This window comes from Salmo salar, chromosome ssa01, assembly GCF_905237065.1.
Source record: "Salmo salar chromosome ssa01, Ssal_v3.1, whole genome shotgun sequence".
NCBI lineage: Eukaryota > Metazoa > Chordata > Actinopteri > Salmoniformes > Salmonidae > Salmo > Salmo salar.
Window position 1 is genome coordinate 143,136,559 of NC_059442.1, and position 17,422 is coordinate 143,153,980.

At 45.7% G+C, this 17,422-nt stretch overlaps 1 protein-coding gene across 4 annotated transcripts in view; it reads left to right on the plus strand.

Moving 5' to 3' along the window:
• The window catches only part of LOC106566624 (ephrin-A5b), a 73,628-nt gene that overhangs the window by 41,567 nt on the left and 14,639 nt on the right, over nt 1–17,422 (plus strand). For all 4 annotated transcript variants that reach the window (XR_006758018.1, XR_006758017.1, XM_014134827.2 and 1 more), the window contains exon 2: nt 11,664–11,956. Coding sequence is in view for 2 of the 4 variants with exons in the window: in XM_014134827.2 (XP_013990302.1) it covers nt 11,664–11,956 (293 nt within the window). In the remaining 2 variants the exon portion in view is untranslated. The remainder of the gene's footprint in view (nt 1–11,663; nt 11,957–17,422) is intronic.

Below are 17,422 nucleotides of genomic sequence, written 5' to 3' on the forward strand. Positions count from 1 at the left end.
ACTAACAGGGATAGCCTGGGTTAGTGTTACTAACAGGGATAGGCTGGGTTAGGGTTACTAACAGGGATAGGCTGGGTTAGGGTTACTAACAGGGATAGGCTGGGTTAGGTTTACTAACAGGGATAGGCTGGGTTAGGGTTACTAACAGGGATAGGCTGGGTTAGGGTTACTAACAGGGATAGGCTGGGTTAGGGTTACTAACAGGGATAGGCTGGGTTAGGGTTACTAACAGGGATAGGCTTAGGGTTACTAACAGGGATAGGCTGGGTTAGGGTTACTAACAGGGATAGGCTGGGTTAGGTTTACTAACAGGGATAGGCTGGGTTAGGGTTACTAACAGGGATAGGCTGGGTTAGGGTTACTAACAGGGATAGGCTGGGTTAGGGTTACTAACAGGAATAGGCTGGGTTAGGGTTACTAACAGGGATAGGCTGGATTAGGGTTACTAACAGGGATAGGCTGGGTTAGGTTTACTAACAGGGATAGGCTGGGTTAGGTTTACTAACAGGGATAGGCTGGGTTAGGGTTACTAACAGGGATAGGCTGGGTTAGGGTTACTAACAGGGATAGGCTGGGTTAGGGTTACTAACAGGGATAGGCTGGGTTAGGTTTACTAACAGGGATAGGCTGGGTTAGGGTTACTAACAGGGATAGGCTGGGTTAGGGTTACTAACAGGGATAGGCTGGGTTAGGTTTACTAACAGGGATAGGCTGGGTTAGGGTTACTAACAGGGATAGGCTGGGTTAGGGTTACTAACAGGGATAGGCTGGGTTAGGGTTACTAACAGGGATAGGCTGGATTAGACCCTAATGATGACCTCTTGACCTGTGGCTGTAGAGCCCAGTCACCTTCTGGGGTGTCAAATGTATAACACTGTTCTAGTTTTGATTTAGGGTCAGAGTTTTTCATGGTCAGGTCACATGATCAAGACAACCTTGATAGACCTTTAAATGAGATATTGGAGTCTATTGATTCATCTTTCTCTCTAAAAATCCTTATTATGTATGTTGATAGACCCATTGACTCTTACCCTATGGAACATGTTCACCTGGCCGCTATGCATCAGTATAAAAGGGATACAGTACATATGGGAGCAGGGCTGGTGAAAAGCCTTCATGTTGTTGTAATTGGGTGTTGTTATAAGGATAAAACACTATCTACAATGTTTTGAGCACGTCAAGTGTTCACTGTGTGTTCCTGGGTGTGCGATGAGTGCCTTGTGTGTTTAGCCGTGTGTACTCAACGTGTACATGTTGACTGACGTGGGTTCACAGTGATTTTAAACCTTGCCCCCACCACCTCTCACACATACACACGCATGTGGACATACTATTTCGTTGGTGGTCATGGATGCGGTGGTCTTCGAGACTCCTGTTCTGAAGCGTTCAGCCACAGTACTTACCCATGTCACTGCCCACCTTGTGCTCCTGAAAGGAAGGGCAGATGTGCACGCTAATTGAGTGACAGCTTTACACAGAAACATGCAAACCCCTCTGTCCTCTCTGACTCACAGAACAATCCCAGGGACACTCAACACAAGGCCCTTTCCTCCTGGGTGAAATGGGTCTTTTCAAACCACAAATCGATGATAGAGTTTCAATGGTTTGGTTTATTTTCAGTCAAATTTACCTCAAAACAAAACTGGTTGATAAAATGTTTTGGTCCAGTGGGTTCCATGATTTTACCTGTGTTAGTCTAAAGCATTACTATAGTCCTCTCTCTCTCTCTCTCTCTCTCTCTCTCTCTCTCTCTCTCTCTCTCTCTCTCTCTAACTCTCTCACACTCTCTCGCTCTCTCACTTCCCCCCCTCTGTCTCTCGGAGGCAAGGACACTCAGTGACAATGTGGAAGTGAGAGGAGAGGTGGCGTTAGCAGTTTGCTCATCAGAGTAGTATCTCCACTCCAATAACAATTACATCAAGTGGTGTGGTAAATGAGGTGGCCCATGGTTCAGTGACTGGGGCTAATCACTACAGTCTGCTAACTAGAACACAGTGATAATGATAGGCAGTCGGCAGAGGAGGATTCAGCTGCTGCTGGCAATGCTTGATTTAACACACAGTTCTCCTTCTGCACTGTTATCAGCAGATAGACAGAGTCTGCACCACACATATGAATGCACATTCACACATGCAAAAGTGTGCATACACACTGAAATACACGCACGCACGCACGCACACTCACTCACTCACATGTACACATAGCCTACACACATCTTCCAACAGCTTTCTTTTCATGTAGGGAATAGATGGAAGCATGCCCAGATGAAATGAAGGCTCTTTAACCTGTGCTCAACTCTGCCGTCCATGACGATACTGAGATGAGACCCAAACTTCTAGGCCAGGTTTAAAAACACACATACACTGATCCAACACTAAGTGGATGGATGGACTGAGGGAGACAGAGCATCTGTTTTACGGTATGTCTCTATTCCTCTGGCATCGTACCTCAGACAGAGAAGTGTCTGACTCAGTGTTCTTTGGGATGGAAACTGGCCTGTCATGAGGTGATCTATCAAAAGAAGCTATCCCGCTCTGTTATTACCTCGTCTATCATCAGAAAGACACTGCAAATCCTTGGACAAATGTATATGAACAGCCAGTGACATGTGATTCGTATTGGCCCTTAGACAGCTTGCCCAGGATCAGATTTGTTGCTGTTTTTTTAATGGTCAGTGTTAGGATTGGGGTTGGAAGAGCTGATCTGGAATCATGTTTGAAGGTCACAGAGTATGAGGAGGAGTCAGTGTTGGCTTCAGCCAGGCCTGAGCAGGTGCTATAGGGCTATGTGACCAGCTGGTATTGGTAATGTCTGGGCTGGTCCATCGATGATATCAGGGTGGGCTGCTTTGGTCCACTGGGTCTTGGCCTGTGGTTCTGGACCAGCCTTTGTTCCTGCTGTCCTCTGGTCTTGAGCTCAGAACAATATGAGCTGTATCGCTAAACTCCCTGTGTGAGCGTTTGGCTATGAAACTCTTTAATGGGTCCACTGTGTAAATATTAGCCATGGGTTGGCATTTTAAATCCATTTTAAATGTGAAGATGAACTTGCCCTTTGAAAAGTCACAAAAGCTGAGTTGTAGATATGTCCTCTTGGAGTGGTGTGTGTGGATGTGGATGTATACTACTAAGGTAGCTAGCATGTATTTGAACACACTTGTAATGCTGCAGAAGGTGTGAATGTGAAACACTGTCTGTTAAGGTGGTATGTGTTCATTTGAGCTTGGTCCCCTTAAGGTGGTATATGTGAATCTGAGCTTGGTCCCCTTAAGGTGGTATGTGTGAATCTGAGCTTAGTCCCCTTAAGGTGGCATGTGTTCATTTGAACTTGGTCCCCTTAAGGTGGTATGTGTGAATCTGAGATTGGTCCCCTTAAGGTGGTATGTGTTCATTTGAGCTTGGTCCCCTTAAGGTGGTATGTGTGAATCTGAGATTGGTCCCCTTAAGGTGGTATGTGTTAATTTGAGCTTGGTCCCCTTAAGGTGGTATGTGTGCATCTGAGCTTGGTCCCCTTAAGGTGGCATGTGTGAATCTGAGCTTGGTCCCCTTAAGATGGTATGTGTTCATTTGAGCTTGGTCTCTTTAAGGTGGTATGTGTGAATCTGAGCTTGGTCCTTTTAAGGTGGTATGTGTGAATCTGAGCTTGGTCCCCTTAAAACCTTATTTCACAATTGCAACATGCTAAATATTGTCCCTATCATCTGTCCTACCAGTACTACACTAGTTTTAGCTTGAACATTGAGTTAAACATGATATTAGATCATGCTTATGGAAAAGTTTTTAAGGTGGTATGTGTTCATTTGAGCTTGGTCCTCTTAAGGTGTTTTATGTGCATCTGAGCTTGGTTCCCTTAACTTCTAATGGATGGTGGCAGTATTGAGTCGCTTTGATGACTGACGTGCCCAGAGTAACTGCCTGCTACTCACTCCCAGATATGCATATTATTAGTAGATTTGGATAGAAAACACTCTGAAGTTTCAAATTTTTTGAATGATGTCTGTGAGTATAACAGAACTCATATGGCAGGCATAAACCTGAGAAAAAATCCAGCCAGGAAGTGATTTGTAGTTCTTCTATCTAATCCCTACAGTGTCTGTGGGGTCAATTTGCACTTCCTAAGGCTTCCATTGGCTGTCAACAGCCTTTAGAAACTTGTTTCATGCGTCTCCTGTTACTGGGAAGAGAATAGGAGCTCAGTCTATCAGTGGACTGCCTGGGACCAGTGAGTTGTTTACTGTGCGGGCACGTTTGGCACGCCGCTCCTTCTTTTTCTTCTGTAATGAATACGCTATTGTCCGGTTGGAATATTATCGACGTTTTATGTTAAAAAGACCCTAAGGATTGATTGTAAACATTGTTTGACATGTTTCTATGAACGGTAATGGAACTATTTGACTTTTTGTCTCTTGTTTTACACTCACACATTATGCCTTTGGATAGTGATCTGTACGCACAAACAAAACGGAGGTATTTGGACATAAATATGGAGTATTTAGAACAAAAAGAACATTTCTTGTGGAAGTAGGAGTCCTGGTAGTGCATTCCGACCAAGATCAGCAAAGGTAAGGGAAGATTTATAATACTAATTCTGAGTTTAGTTGACTCCAGAACTTTGCTGGTATCTGTATAGCTTGCTTTGATGGTTGAGCTCTGTACTCAAAATATTGACAAATGTGCTTTCGCCGAAAAGCTATTTTAAAAATCTAACACAACGGTTGCATTAAGGAGTAGTATATCTATAATTCTTTCAATAACTGTTGTAAATTTTATCAACGTTTATGATGAGTATTTTTGTAAATTGATGTGCTCATTCATCTGATGAAGATCATCAACGGTTAGTAATTAATTTTAGCTGACTTTCTGGTTTTTGTGACGCCTCTCCTTGCTTGGAAAATGGCTGTGTGGTTTTTCTTGTTTAGGTGCTGTTCTAACATAATCTAATGTTTTGCTTTCGCCGTAAAGTCTTTTTGAAATTGGACACTGTGGTTAGATTAAGGAGAATCTTATCTTTAAAATGGTGTATAATACTTGTATGTTTGAGACATTTTAATTGTGAGATTTCTGTTGTTTTGAATTTGCTGCCGTGCACTTTCACTGGCTGTCTTCACATCGATTCCGCTAACGGGATTCAAGCCATAAGAAGTTTAAGGTGGTATGTGTTCATTTGAGCTTGGTCCTCTTAAGGTGGTTTGTGTGAATCTGAGCTTGGTTCCCTTAAGGTGGTGTGTGTTAATTTGAGCTTGGTCCTCTTAAGGTGGTTTGTGGGGATGTGGATGTATCCGTGGGGCTCTGGTTGTGGACTGATGGAGGAGGCTTTGACAGACACTTAGTGTCGAGGAGAGGGGGTGAGTAGAGGCGGGTTAGGGGGCCTAGAGGGGTGAGATTGAGGGGGCCAGGTGTTGTGGCTTGGCGCTGGCATGCCTGGCACTCAGTAGACGTTCTATGTTTAGCCCTTACATGATTTTACATGTGCTGTTTTTCCTGGGGCTGCTGGTGTTTGTTGAGGGGACAGAGTGGTGGAAAGACCACCCCCTCTCACACTCTCACTGGCATCTACCGGCCCCTCTGGTTCCACTGTACCCATGCTACATCTAACACAAGCAGATGTCGTATCCCTTCATTTCCCAACCTTGAATACAACCAATACGAATACAACCTTGAATACAACAAATATCCAACAGAATCACTTAGCCTACTTTTCTTCCATCTCCCCACAGAACACTATCACTCGCCTTAGTCAATTTCACCCAACTATGATTTGTGTGAGACCTCCCTACTGGATGACTTGTGGTGTGTGTGAATGCTGTGGAGCCTTGTCATGGGTGGGTGATTGATTCCAGACATTGTGGTTCTCTCTCTCACCACTGCCCCCTCCCTGCTATACTGGGTTCAGGGTTGGTTTGGCCCAGGGCAGGGCAGGGCGGGTTGGAGTTCCCTGGGGTGCAGTAAAGTGATAGGGCGGTGCAGGGGTTCAAATCGCCCCCGGAGAGAGGGGTCAGATGTCAAAGCCTGTGAGGGGGGTCAGGGTCACCATATTCAAACACGGGATGAGGTAGACCCTTCCTGTACAGATCACTGCTGCTTATACCATTACCGTATGTGTGTGTGTGAGTGTCTGTGCGCGCTCATGCCCGCATGCATGTGTGTGTGTGCAAGTTTGTGTTTAATGAGAGGGCTGGGCAGCTCTGTTTGCTCTAAGGTGAAGCCTCATCCATCCACCATATTAAACTTCACCTTCCTTCCCTCAGCAGCCCCGCCACCTACTCTGCAGCTCCTAAGATGGACGACCCCGGGGTCATACCCGTCACCTCACTCAGACACTGGCCAAATACTGAGGCCCTGGCTGAATAATGGTCTGTCAGTGACCTCTAACCCCTGGTCTGGCTCTTATGTCAGATCAATATTCTCCTGTCCTATGGGAGTGGATTGTCTGATAATGATAGGTAGCATCTTGCCATCTAGACAGGCATCTATTAGTGCTCCCAGGTCACGCTCCATCAATGTCTTTATCTGTGGTAGATCTAGGTGTCTGTGTTTCTATGACCTAGGCTAGGGCTATATGCTACACTTGCTAGTTTGGTCCAAGGTACTGAGTGTGCCATTCTTTGTGGGGTTATTTTAACAAGGCTTGGAGCCTCTTGAGTTATGTGGCTTCTGAGATAGACAGAGAGCACCCTGAGATCTGTGTGTGTGTGTGTGTGTGTACCCTGGGGTTTGAGCACATCACGCATGTAAAAAGAGGTAGAACATAGCATTGTCGTAAGTCAGTGTGATGGCAACCTGTGTTAGGGTTGGCCTTGAGACCAGAGGGTAATGGTATTGGCTGTCAGCCCCTGGTGTTAAGCAGTGAGTGACCGAGCCCCGCGGTGTGTGTGCGTGCGTGCGTGCGTGTGTGTTAAGTGACACTCACCACATGCTGCCTCTTTCACCCTTTGACCACCAGAATAGCATCATCATTCATTAACCTGTCCTGTACTGTGAGTTAACTTCTTATGTCATTCATGGAAAACAGCTGAGAATCACTGTTAACTTCTCTTTCTCTCTTTGTCGCTCTCATTAGCACACTGGTTCTCACTCTCGTTCTCACTCTGGTTCACACTGGTTCTCACGCTGGTTCTCACTCTGGTTCGCACTGGTTCTCACGCTGGTTCTTACTGGTTTACACTGGTTCTCACGCTGGTTCTCACGCTGGTTCTCACGCTGGTTCTCACTCTGGTTCTCACTCTGGTTCTCACTCTGGTTCTCACGCTGGTTCTCACTCTGGTTCTCACGCTGGTTCTCACTCTGGTTCTCACTCTGGTTCTCACTCTGGTTCTCACGCTGGTTCTCACGCTGGTTCTCACTCTGATTCTCACGCTGGTTCTCACTCTGGTTCTCACTCTGGTTCTCACTCTGGTTCTCACGCTGGTTCTCACTCTGGTTCTCACTCTGGTTCTCACGCTGGTTCTCACGCTGGTTCTCACTCTGATTCTCACTCTGGTTCTCACGCTGGTTCTCACTCTGGTTCTCACTCTGGTTCTCACTCTGATTCTCACGCTGGTTCTCACTCTGGTTCTCACTCTGGTTCTCACTCTGGTTCTCACGCTGGTTCTCACTCTCATACTCTAAATACTCTGTCTCCTGCTTTTACTGACTGTAACACATTGTAATGTTCTTGCCATGTAGGACCTACCTCACACAAACAGCCATGTGTTTTCAATCTAAAATTCAATAACTTTCGTCCCTGTCTGAGCAGCTCAGACCAAACGTTTTGTTCTCAGGGAAATGTACCACAAAAAAGAGAAAAGTGTCTATTTTATAGTTTTCTCTTTTCTCATCTCTTTTTGCTGTCAACGCCCTGTCTGTCTCTGTACCCTGGCAGACAGCTCGGTCCGTGTGTCTGCACAGATGTGTGTGATCAGTGGAGGTAATGATGTCTGAACCATGGCTGGTGCTGGTGGTGTTGGTGGCACAGTGCTATGAATGATCTGCCAGGTAGATGGAGGTCAGGCCTGGTGCCCTGAGGGAGAGGGGGAAACACCAGGCAGAGGGATAAATAGACTCCATATGGTGACATCAGTGCCCAGGGCCAAATTACCAGAGATGTATTAGCCTGTTAGCCACAGTGGTGTAATTACCTACCTAAAGAGCTCCCCCTAAGGTCAGGGACATGAACTACTGAGTTTGTGTGTGTGTGTGTGTGTGTGTGTGTGTGTGTGTGTGTGTGTGTGTGTGTGTGTGTGTGTGTGTGTGTAGACACATTGCTTTTAGCAATGTAAAAAAAACAATGTCATTCTGTGAGAGACAGTGCAGTTGAAACCCGTAATGTTTGCCCTCACAGCCGTTTAGTTTGTATTTAGTCATTTGTTCCATTATGTGGCTTGGAACAGGTCAGCGGTTTCATGTGGTCTGTGGAGGGAAAGTGTCTCCTTTTTTCTCTTATTGTTATAAAACCATTGGAATTTGACCTCGCTCTGACCCCACTGTAATCATGTGTTATAGAAAACACCAGGAAGGCTTTCTTTCTCCTCTCATCCTCCCCTCCTCTGAACCAGGGTGCAAACCATTCATTACCTGTGTTTGGTCACCAGAGAGAAAGAGAAGGAGGGAAAGAGAGAAGGAGAGGAGTGAAAAGAAGGATTATCGTTATGAGAGTGCTTTGTTAAGAGTGGTAGTCCCTGAATCATGCATGAGCCTGTCTAAGTGGCTGTGAGTAATTCAGCCAATCAGGTGTCATTAATCCCAAAGACGGATAGAGATAGGATTTGTGTGTCTTCATTTTTTTAACTCTATTGGCTCATCGCGTCACATGAATGAATTTAACAAATGAAGGTGTTGATTTCTTAATGACGTCATTCGTTTTTGAGTTGTCAGCCTCACAGCTAGAGTTCTTTATTTCCTTGTCTGCCACATTGATGTTTGTTGTGAGAGACTTTGAGCGAACTCACAAAATAACTCTGACAAAACCCTGATGCTGATTTCCCCATTGAGCTCTGTCGGTACATTGTGAAGCATTACCGTAGTCTGAAGACATTCACTTAAAGAAATTGAGTTTCAGACCGAGACATATGTTTTAGCATTATGGTTCAGGATTATGGCTCAGTGTGGATTGATATTTGGTACTATCAGTCACAAGGCTCTCTCAGGTGTCTCTAGGAGGGTCAGAGTAATCCCCCCTGTGGTCCCTGCTTAGCTCCCCTGACATAAATCCTCTGCTCATCACTTTCAGAATGGTGACCACCCACGCCTCTCAGTCTAACTCTCTTCTCTAATCCATGCTAATCTTTATGGCAGGTCCCAGGTCAGATTTGAGTGACAGGTGAGAGCAGCAAAAGGTACACACAGGTTGAAAGGTAGCATTACAAGCTTAGAGAGATAGACAGACCAAGCTGGCTATCCCACAATGCCGCTGGCTAAGGAAGTGATACAGTACTGGAGTTTGGTTGCTCTCTGTCAGTTATGGTATCAGTGAAAGGCTCAGAAACTGAGGCTGATTGAGGCCATGCTTTGCTGCCTGGAGTCACAGCACTCAGCTGGAGCATGAAAAGTGGGCCTTTGAGAGAGAAAAGAAGGCTTCAGTTTCATGTTTGACCAGGCTATTATTAGAGAGAAAACAAGACTTCAGTTTCATGTTTGACCAGGCTATAATTAGAGAAAAATATTTTTTTACATTTTATTTCACCTTTATTTAACCAGGTAAACTAGTTGAGAACAAGTTCTCATTTACAACTGCGACCTGGCCAAGATAAAGCAAAGCAGTGTGACAGAAACAACAACACAGAGTTGCATGGAATAAACAAGCGTACAGTCAATAACACAATAGAGAAAAAAGAAAGACTATATACAGTGTATGCAAATGATATGAGGTAAAGCAATAAATAGGCCATAGTAGCGAAGTAATTACAATTTAGCAGATTAACACTGGAGTGATAGATGAGCAGATGATGATGAGCAGATGATGGTGTGTAAGTAGTGATACTGGTGTGCAAAAGAGCAGTAAAGTAAATAAAAACAATATGGGGATGAGGTAGGTAGATTGGGTGGGCTATTTACAGATGGACTTTGTACAGCTGCAGCGATCGGTTAGCTGCTCAGATAGCTGATGTTAAAAATTAGTGAGGGAAATATGTATATGAGAATTGATATATTAATATATGAGAATTTAGCTGACAAATCACACACAAAGACACAATCTCACACAGAATATAGGACACACACACACACACACACACACACACACACACACACACACACACACACACACACACACACACACACACACACACACACACACACACACACACACACACAGCCACAAACAGCCACACACCCTCCTCTGTGGCCGCACCAAACTCAGTAGGACAGTCACTAATCCTGCAGCACATTTGCAATCCGTATAAGGACAACCTGATACTCCCAGCAGGTCCCAGCCAACACACACCACCCTTTATACTCCTCACGCCTCTTAAAGCCTGGAAATGTACGTGTCAGTGGGAACAGCTGCACTGCCGTCCAACGCAACCTCCTCTCTCACCTGACCCTGAATCAGTTCTGAATGCTCCTCTCCCCCTGGAGAGGTTGTTAGGTGCGTGTAAGATCTGCTCCTGGGTCAGTGAATCTCAGTCCTTACACTGAGAAACCTCCCACGGAGTGCGAGTGAGTTCATCCGTATCGAATCATCACCGCACAGTATGCACAGTAACGGTCCCCAGCCTGTTCCCCTGGCCCCAGTGTGTCAATGAACAGAGGTGGAGTATTGAAGACATCCGCAGTATGTCAGTGATACCAAGCTCGGCCATTAGCGACTCTGAGATGCACTGGCCAACCTAAACCAATCTGTCTCCAATAAACGCATCAGAAATGCAACCGTATATGGCCTATGGGAATATGTGTTTCGCATCACCCCCCAGGAATGAATACCTGGCATATCTGGCTGATGTCCTCCTTCCTCTGGAGGGCCGCTCGGTTTACCCTGAAGCTCCATGTGAATCTGGTTGGGGCTGTTTCTGGGGCCTTGAGAAACACACTTTTTTCCCAGCGCTGAGAGAGATTCCACCGGGTCTCCTCCATCAGCATGTCATATTGGTCTAATGAAAATTTCCCTCTTTTGAGGGATCCTCATAAATCTGCCAAAGGCCCGTGCTAACCACAGGATTTGGACTTTGGCGCTGGGGGACTTTAATTTCAGCACTCTCATAAGTCATCGCAGCCCAAACATTGATATGTGGCTTATGACTGACTAGCAGTCTGTCGTAAGATACTTTTTGGCTGGTGGTAGAGGAGAGGTTTGAGCGCCCGCTCTAGAGCAGTGAGAGGATTGAGAATGACATGGTGGGATCCTGTAAACAAAACTAGATAGTAGGACGTAGATGTGTCTTCTGTAGATCAGTCTGCAGTGTCTCTGTCAGACACATCTGGTTACATTTTCTCTCGTCTAGGGCTCTAGTTCACATACTTTTAGTATGCATCTTATGATACTCCCCTACTTGAAGACACCACTGATCTGACATGACTAGATACAGTAGATGAGAGTTACACAATGAAGCCCTTGCTTATACCTGCCCTATAGTGTTAGATCAGTGACGTCCAGAAAGGTAGAATCATGGAAATGCATGTTAGTATCAGTACTATTAGATGTTGTAGTCTTGAAGAATCTTACTCAGAACCTCTCTGCTTTCCTTTCAGGTTCTACCGGGGTGACTACCACATCGACGTGTGTATAAATGACTACCTGGACGTCTTCTGTCCCCACTACCTGGACTATGTCCCTGAAGAGCGAATGGAGCGCTACGTCCTCTACATGGTCAACTACGACGGCTACAGCTCCTGTGACCACACGGCCAAGGGCTTCAAACGCTGGGAGTGTAACAGGCCCCATTCCCCAAACGGACCCCTGAAGTTCTCAGAGAAGTTCCAGCTCTTCACCCCCTTCTCTTTGGGCTTCGAGTTCCGCTCCGGCAGAGAGTACTACTACATCTGTGAGTAAATTTAATTATTGATATCTTTATGGTAATTTAGCACATGCTTATATTCAAATAAACCAAGTTAACAAAAGCATTCAGTATAAAGTATGCTCCATGCAGGAATCAAACCAACAGCTCTGCTGTTGCAAGCACCATGCCCCAACAAACTGAGTTAACACTGTTGTTACTACAGTAATATGATATGGGATACATGAATGCTTCGCTTAAAGGCAGAGAGAGAGACAGAGGGCTACCACAGTTATCCTGCATGGTATGGACATTTATGACATCAGTGGAGAGTTAACACAGTATTTTGTGAGCTCAGGCTACTTGGGCAGAACAGAACATACTTAGATGATTTGAGAAAACATTTTTTTGAGTCCATCCATGGAACTGACAACGGGGAAACAGTAGCGAAGTAGAACTTTGTTTTGCAAGAGGGGAAAACATCTCCGTTCTCGTGGTCTCCCTCTGAAGAGTCTTTGTTACAAACTCGCCAGGCTCAGCTTTCTGCTGCTTGTGAGAAGGCCTCTTGAACACAAGCATCTGAAGCCATGTTTTTACAAGAGGAGTCGGAGCCCTACAGAGCAGAGAGTTGAGACTAAATAGGAGACAGCAAGGGGTGGCCTGCTAAGATACAATATGTCTCCTTCCCCCTACAGAGATGGCTTCACTTAGGCCCACTCCTGACTAGCATCAGCCCCGGCCTCAGCCGCATGCCTCATACCCAAGATGCCTGACGAATCGCCAGTCCTTAAAGACACATGATCTACTGATTTGCCTAATGTCCTAGGATGTTATTCTACTGGATTGAATATACAAAGGGTGGTGTGGGGCTTCTGTGTATATCTGTGAGTAGGTAATGGACTTTACCTTAGGATGTCTATCAGACTGTTTAATGTGCAAATAGGAGAGCCAAGATGTCTAAATAGCCATCAAGTATATATACAGTAGGGCTTTTACAGTGAAACTAAGGGAGAGAGAAAGAGAAAGAGAGACAGGCCACACGGCCTAAAGGCATTTCCCTCCTTGACAACAGTTAGAGATCAACTGTTAGACAGTTAGAGATTCACTCAGGAAAGAGGCTGTTTTTCACCCAGAACATTGAGAGGAAGATGAAATAACAAACAGAGGGGTACGTAATCACACCCCAGGGAACATACTGAGGTGTACACTAATCTACTCCAACATCCTCTGAACTCTTGTCCCTCTATGTAGTTCCAGAAAAGCTGGATATCTCACAATAAACCATGTGATATTCGTTTCAGTATCACATTGCATGTGTCTGATCTGTCAAGTATAACAAAAGAGTTACATTATTAGACAATACTAGCACATGTTCTAACACTATTGGACAATGGAGCTGTGAACTTGCAACAAGTAAGTAAAATGTTTGGGAATTGATGTGTGCTGGTGTCAACGACTCAGCGCCAACAACAGACAGACACCCCTTGGTCCCCCCTGTGGATAGTTAACCCCGCAGGAGAAGAGAGGAACGGGTGGGTTAAATCAAATGGATGACACCTGCGGTTGGTTGGCTCTGGGTCTCCGCCCGTCTGGCAGACAGACGCCTGCAGGAAGCCATCAGGGGGATCAGAAGGGGTGGCCTGGGGGGGTCAGAGTTCAGCCTGTCCTGATGTCTGGATGTGAACCCAGGCTTCTCCCAGGCTTAGCGCTGCATGTTTTTCTAATAGAGCCAATAGGGAAGTCTGATCCTAATCTCAGGGGATAGAAATCCAATTTTCTGGGGAGACAGTTGAGAGTCTGGCTCTCCCTGTGTGTCTGGGGATGACTGTCTGCTGTAAAGCCCTGGCTTCAAAAGCCCAGGTCCTGCTCCGTAGATACAGTCTGAAGATCTACATAGATAATGAGATGAACCCTGTTCAGACTTAAGTTACACGGCATCTGAGCCCCTAGCTTTTGTCTGGTGTTGTGTATGTCTGTGTGTGTCTGGTGTTGTGTATGTCTGTGTGTGTCTGGTGTTGTGTATGTCTGTGTGTGTCTGGTGTTGCGTATGTCTGTGTGCGTCTGGTGTTGCGTATGTCTGTGTGTGTCTGGTGTTGCGTATGTCTGTGTGTGTCTGGTGTTGCGTATGTCTGTGTGTGTCTGGTGTTGTGTATGTCTGTGTGTGTCTGGTGTTGCGTATGTCTGTGTGTGTCTGGTGTTGCGTATGTCTGTGTGTGTCTGGTGTTGCGTATGTCTGTGTGTGTCTGGTGTTGCGTATGTCTGTGTGTGTCTGGTGTTGTGTATGTCTGTGTGTGTCTGGTGTTGCGTATGTCTGTGTGTGTCTGGTGTTGTGTATGTCTGTGTGTGTCTGGTGTTGTGTATGTCTGTGTGTGTCTGGTGTTGTGTATGTCTGTGTGTGTCTGGTGTTGTGTATGTCTGTGTGTGTCTGGTGTTGTGTATGTCTGTGTGTGTATGTCTGTGTGTGTCTGGTGTTGTGTATGTCTGTGTGTGTCTGGTGTTGTGTATGTCTGTGTGTGTCTGGTGTTGTGTATGTCTGTGTGTGTCTGGTGTTGCGTATGTCTGTGTGTTGCTGGTGTTGCGTATGTCTGTGTGTGTATGTCTGTGTGTGTCTGGTGTTGCGTATGTCTGTGTGTGTCTGGTGTTGTGTATGTCTGTGTGTGTCTGGTGTTGTGTATGTCTGTGTGTGTCTGGTGTTGTGTATGTCTGTGTGTGTCTGGTGTTGTGTATGTCTGTGTGTGTATGTCTGTGTGTGTCTGGTGTTGTGTATGTCTGTGTGTGTATGTCTGTGTGTGTGTCTGGTGTTGTGTATGTCTGTGTGTGTCTGGTGTTGTGTATGTCTGTGTGTGTCTGGTGTTGCGTATGTCTGTGTGTGTCTGGTGTTGTGTATGTCTGTGTGTGTCTGGTGTTCTGTATGTCTGTGTGTGTATGTCTGTGTGTGTCTGGTGCTGCGTATGTCTGTGTGTGTCTGGTGTTGTGTATGTCTGTGTGTGTCTGGTGTTGTGTATGTCTGTGTGTGTCTGGTGTTGTGTATGTCTGTGTGTGTCTGGTGCTGCGTATGTCTGTGCTCCTGAGTGGTGCAGTGGTCTAAGGCACTGCATCTCAGTTCTAGAGGCGTCACTACAGACACCCTGGTTTGAATCCAGGCTGTATCACAACTGGCTGTTATTGGGAGTTCCATAGGATGGCGCACAATTGGCCCAGTGTTGTCTGGGTTTGGCTGGTGTAGGCCATCATTGTAAATAAGAATTTGTTCTTAACTGACTTGCCTAGTTAAGTAAAGGTTAAAGGTCAAAATAAATGTGTGTGTGTGTGAGCATCTGCAACACATTCATAGGATGGTGTGTGTTCATTTTTTTCACATTTACATTTTAGGCATTTAGCAGACGACTTACAGTAGTGAATGCATACATTTCATCCATTTTTTTTTTTTTCCCTTTCCGTACTGGTCCCTCGTGGGAATCAAACCCACAACCCTGGCGTTGCAAACACCATGCTCTACCAACTGAGCCACACGGGTACCATGAGAGGATGTTTTCTGAATTTGTTGTTTATTTGTATACTCTGAGTGTCTGCATGAGGTTTACTGTCCTCCAGTCCATCTACTCTGCCCTCCTAGTTTCCTCTGCTGGGCTGCATGGCATGACTAACCACAGATCCAGTGTCGCAGCGCGTGAGGCAGAGTCCTTCAAAAGCAGTTTATTGGATGTGTGGTGTGTGTTGTGGAGCCCAGACTCTGTCTGTCTGTCTGTCTGTCTGTCTGTCTGTCTGTCTGTCTGTCTGTCTGTCTGTCTGTCTGTCTGTCTGTCTGTCTGTCTGTCTGTGAATGGAAAGGGAGCTAGTGCAGTCTGGCCTGTGTGCCTGCCACTGTAGGGGTGTGAGGTAAGTTACACGATACTTGCTGACACAGACAGAAGAGTCATGATTGACACCCCTGGCTGTTTTTTTCTCTCATCATCAAGTTTTAAAGACAATTTTTATCTTGTTTCATAGTCACGCTAAGTGCTTTGAAATGGGAAGCCCAGTCTTCCACTGTGGAAATACTGACAAGGCTAGTTTTTATCTGGAATTTACTGCCAGTATCATTCACTGGGAATAATAATCATTCACTGGGACCATGCCCCACCCACCTGAGGATCTGTCTTTTTCAGCCTATTTCCTGTGTTTGGGGGTGCAAAATCCACTTGTCACTTAAATCTCGCTGGATTTATTGCTTTCATTTCACTCCTGCAACTCCTTTATACTCTTGCGTGTGCCTGTCGTTTATTTCCATTAACGTTACGACTGCGGAAATGTTTGTAATTACCTGCCAAACACACCGGTAATGGCTGAAATGGGCTCAATGGAATACATAGTCTTCCGTTGCATTTATGAGAACAATAAAGCTTTGTCAGGGAGTTAATGCACCATCTTAACACTTACATCACAAGAAAGATAACTTTATTTTGATGGGTGGAATTTTATAAAGTAATAATTTAATACAGTTGAAATGCATACAAATGAGATGCACTGAAATGAAAGCAACTTCCGAAAATGAACACTCAGATTATAGTGATATTATGTCTGATCTCACAAACAATGTAGAGTATGTATAGATAGGTGTAATATGGAGCCAAGCATGTTGATTTTTAATCCGAGGGTATCCTGCTATTGACACACTGCTATTAGCACACATGAAACAGAACGTGACAACAACATTAATTCATGAGGCAGTCTAGACAGTGCACGTGAGTGCAGGTAGGGTAGACAGTGCACGTGAGTGCAGGTAGGGTAGACAGTGCAGGTGAGTACAGGTAGGGTAGACAGTGCAGGTGAGTACAGGTAGGGTTGACAGTGCACGTGAGTGCAGGTAGGGTAGACAGTGCAGGTGAGTACAGGTAGGGTAGACAGTGCAGGTGAGTACAGGTAGGGTGGACAGTGCACGTGAGTGCAGGTAGAGTAGACAGTGCAGGTGAGTACAGGTAGTGTAGACAGTGCAGGTGAGTACAGGTATGGTAGACAGAGCAGGTGAGTACAGGTAGGGTAGACAGAGCAGTTGAGTACAGGTAGTGTAGACAGTGCAGGTGAGTACAGGTAGTGTACACAGAGCAGGTGAGTACAGGTAGGGTAGACAGTGCAGGTGAGTACGGGTAGTGTAGACAGTGCAGGTGAGTACAGGTAGGGTAGACAGAGCAGGTGAGAACAGGTAGTGTAGACAGAGCAGGTAAGTGCAGGTAGTGTAGACAGTGCAGGTGAGTACAGGTAGTGTAGACAGTGCAGGTGAGTGCAGGTAGGGTAGACAGAGCAGGTGAGAACAGGTAGGGTAGACAGAGCAGGTGAGTACATGTAGTGTAGACAGAGCAGGTGAGTACAGGTAGTGTAGACAGAGCAGGTGAGTACAGGTAGGGTAGACAGTGCAGGTGAGTACAGGTAGTGTAGACAGTGCAGGTGAGTACAGGTAGGGTGGACAGTGCAGGTGAGTACAGGTAGTGTAGACAGTGCTGGTGAGTACAGGTAGGGTAGACAGAGCAGGTGAGT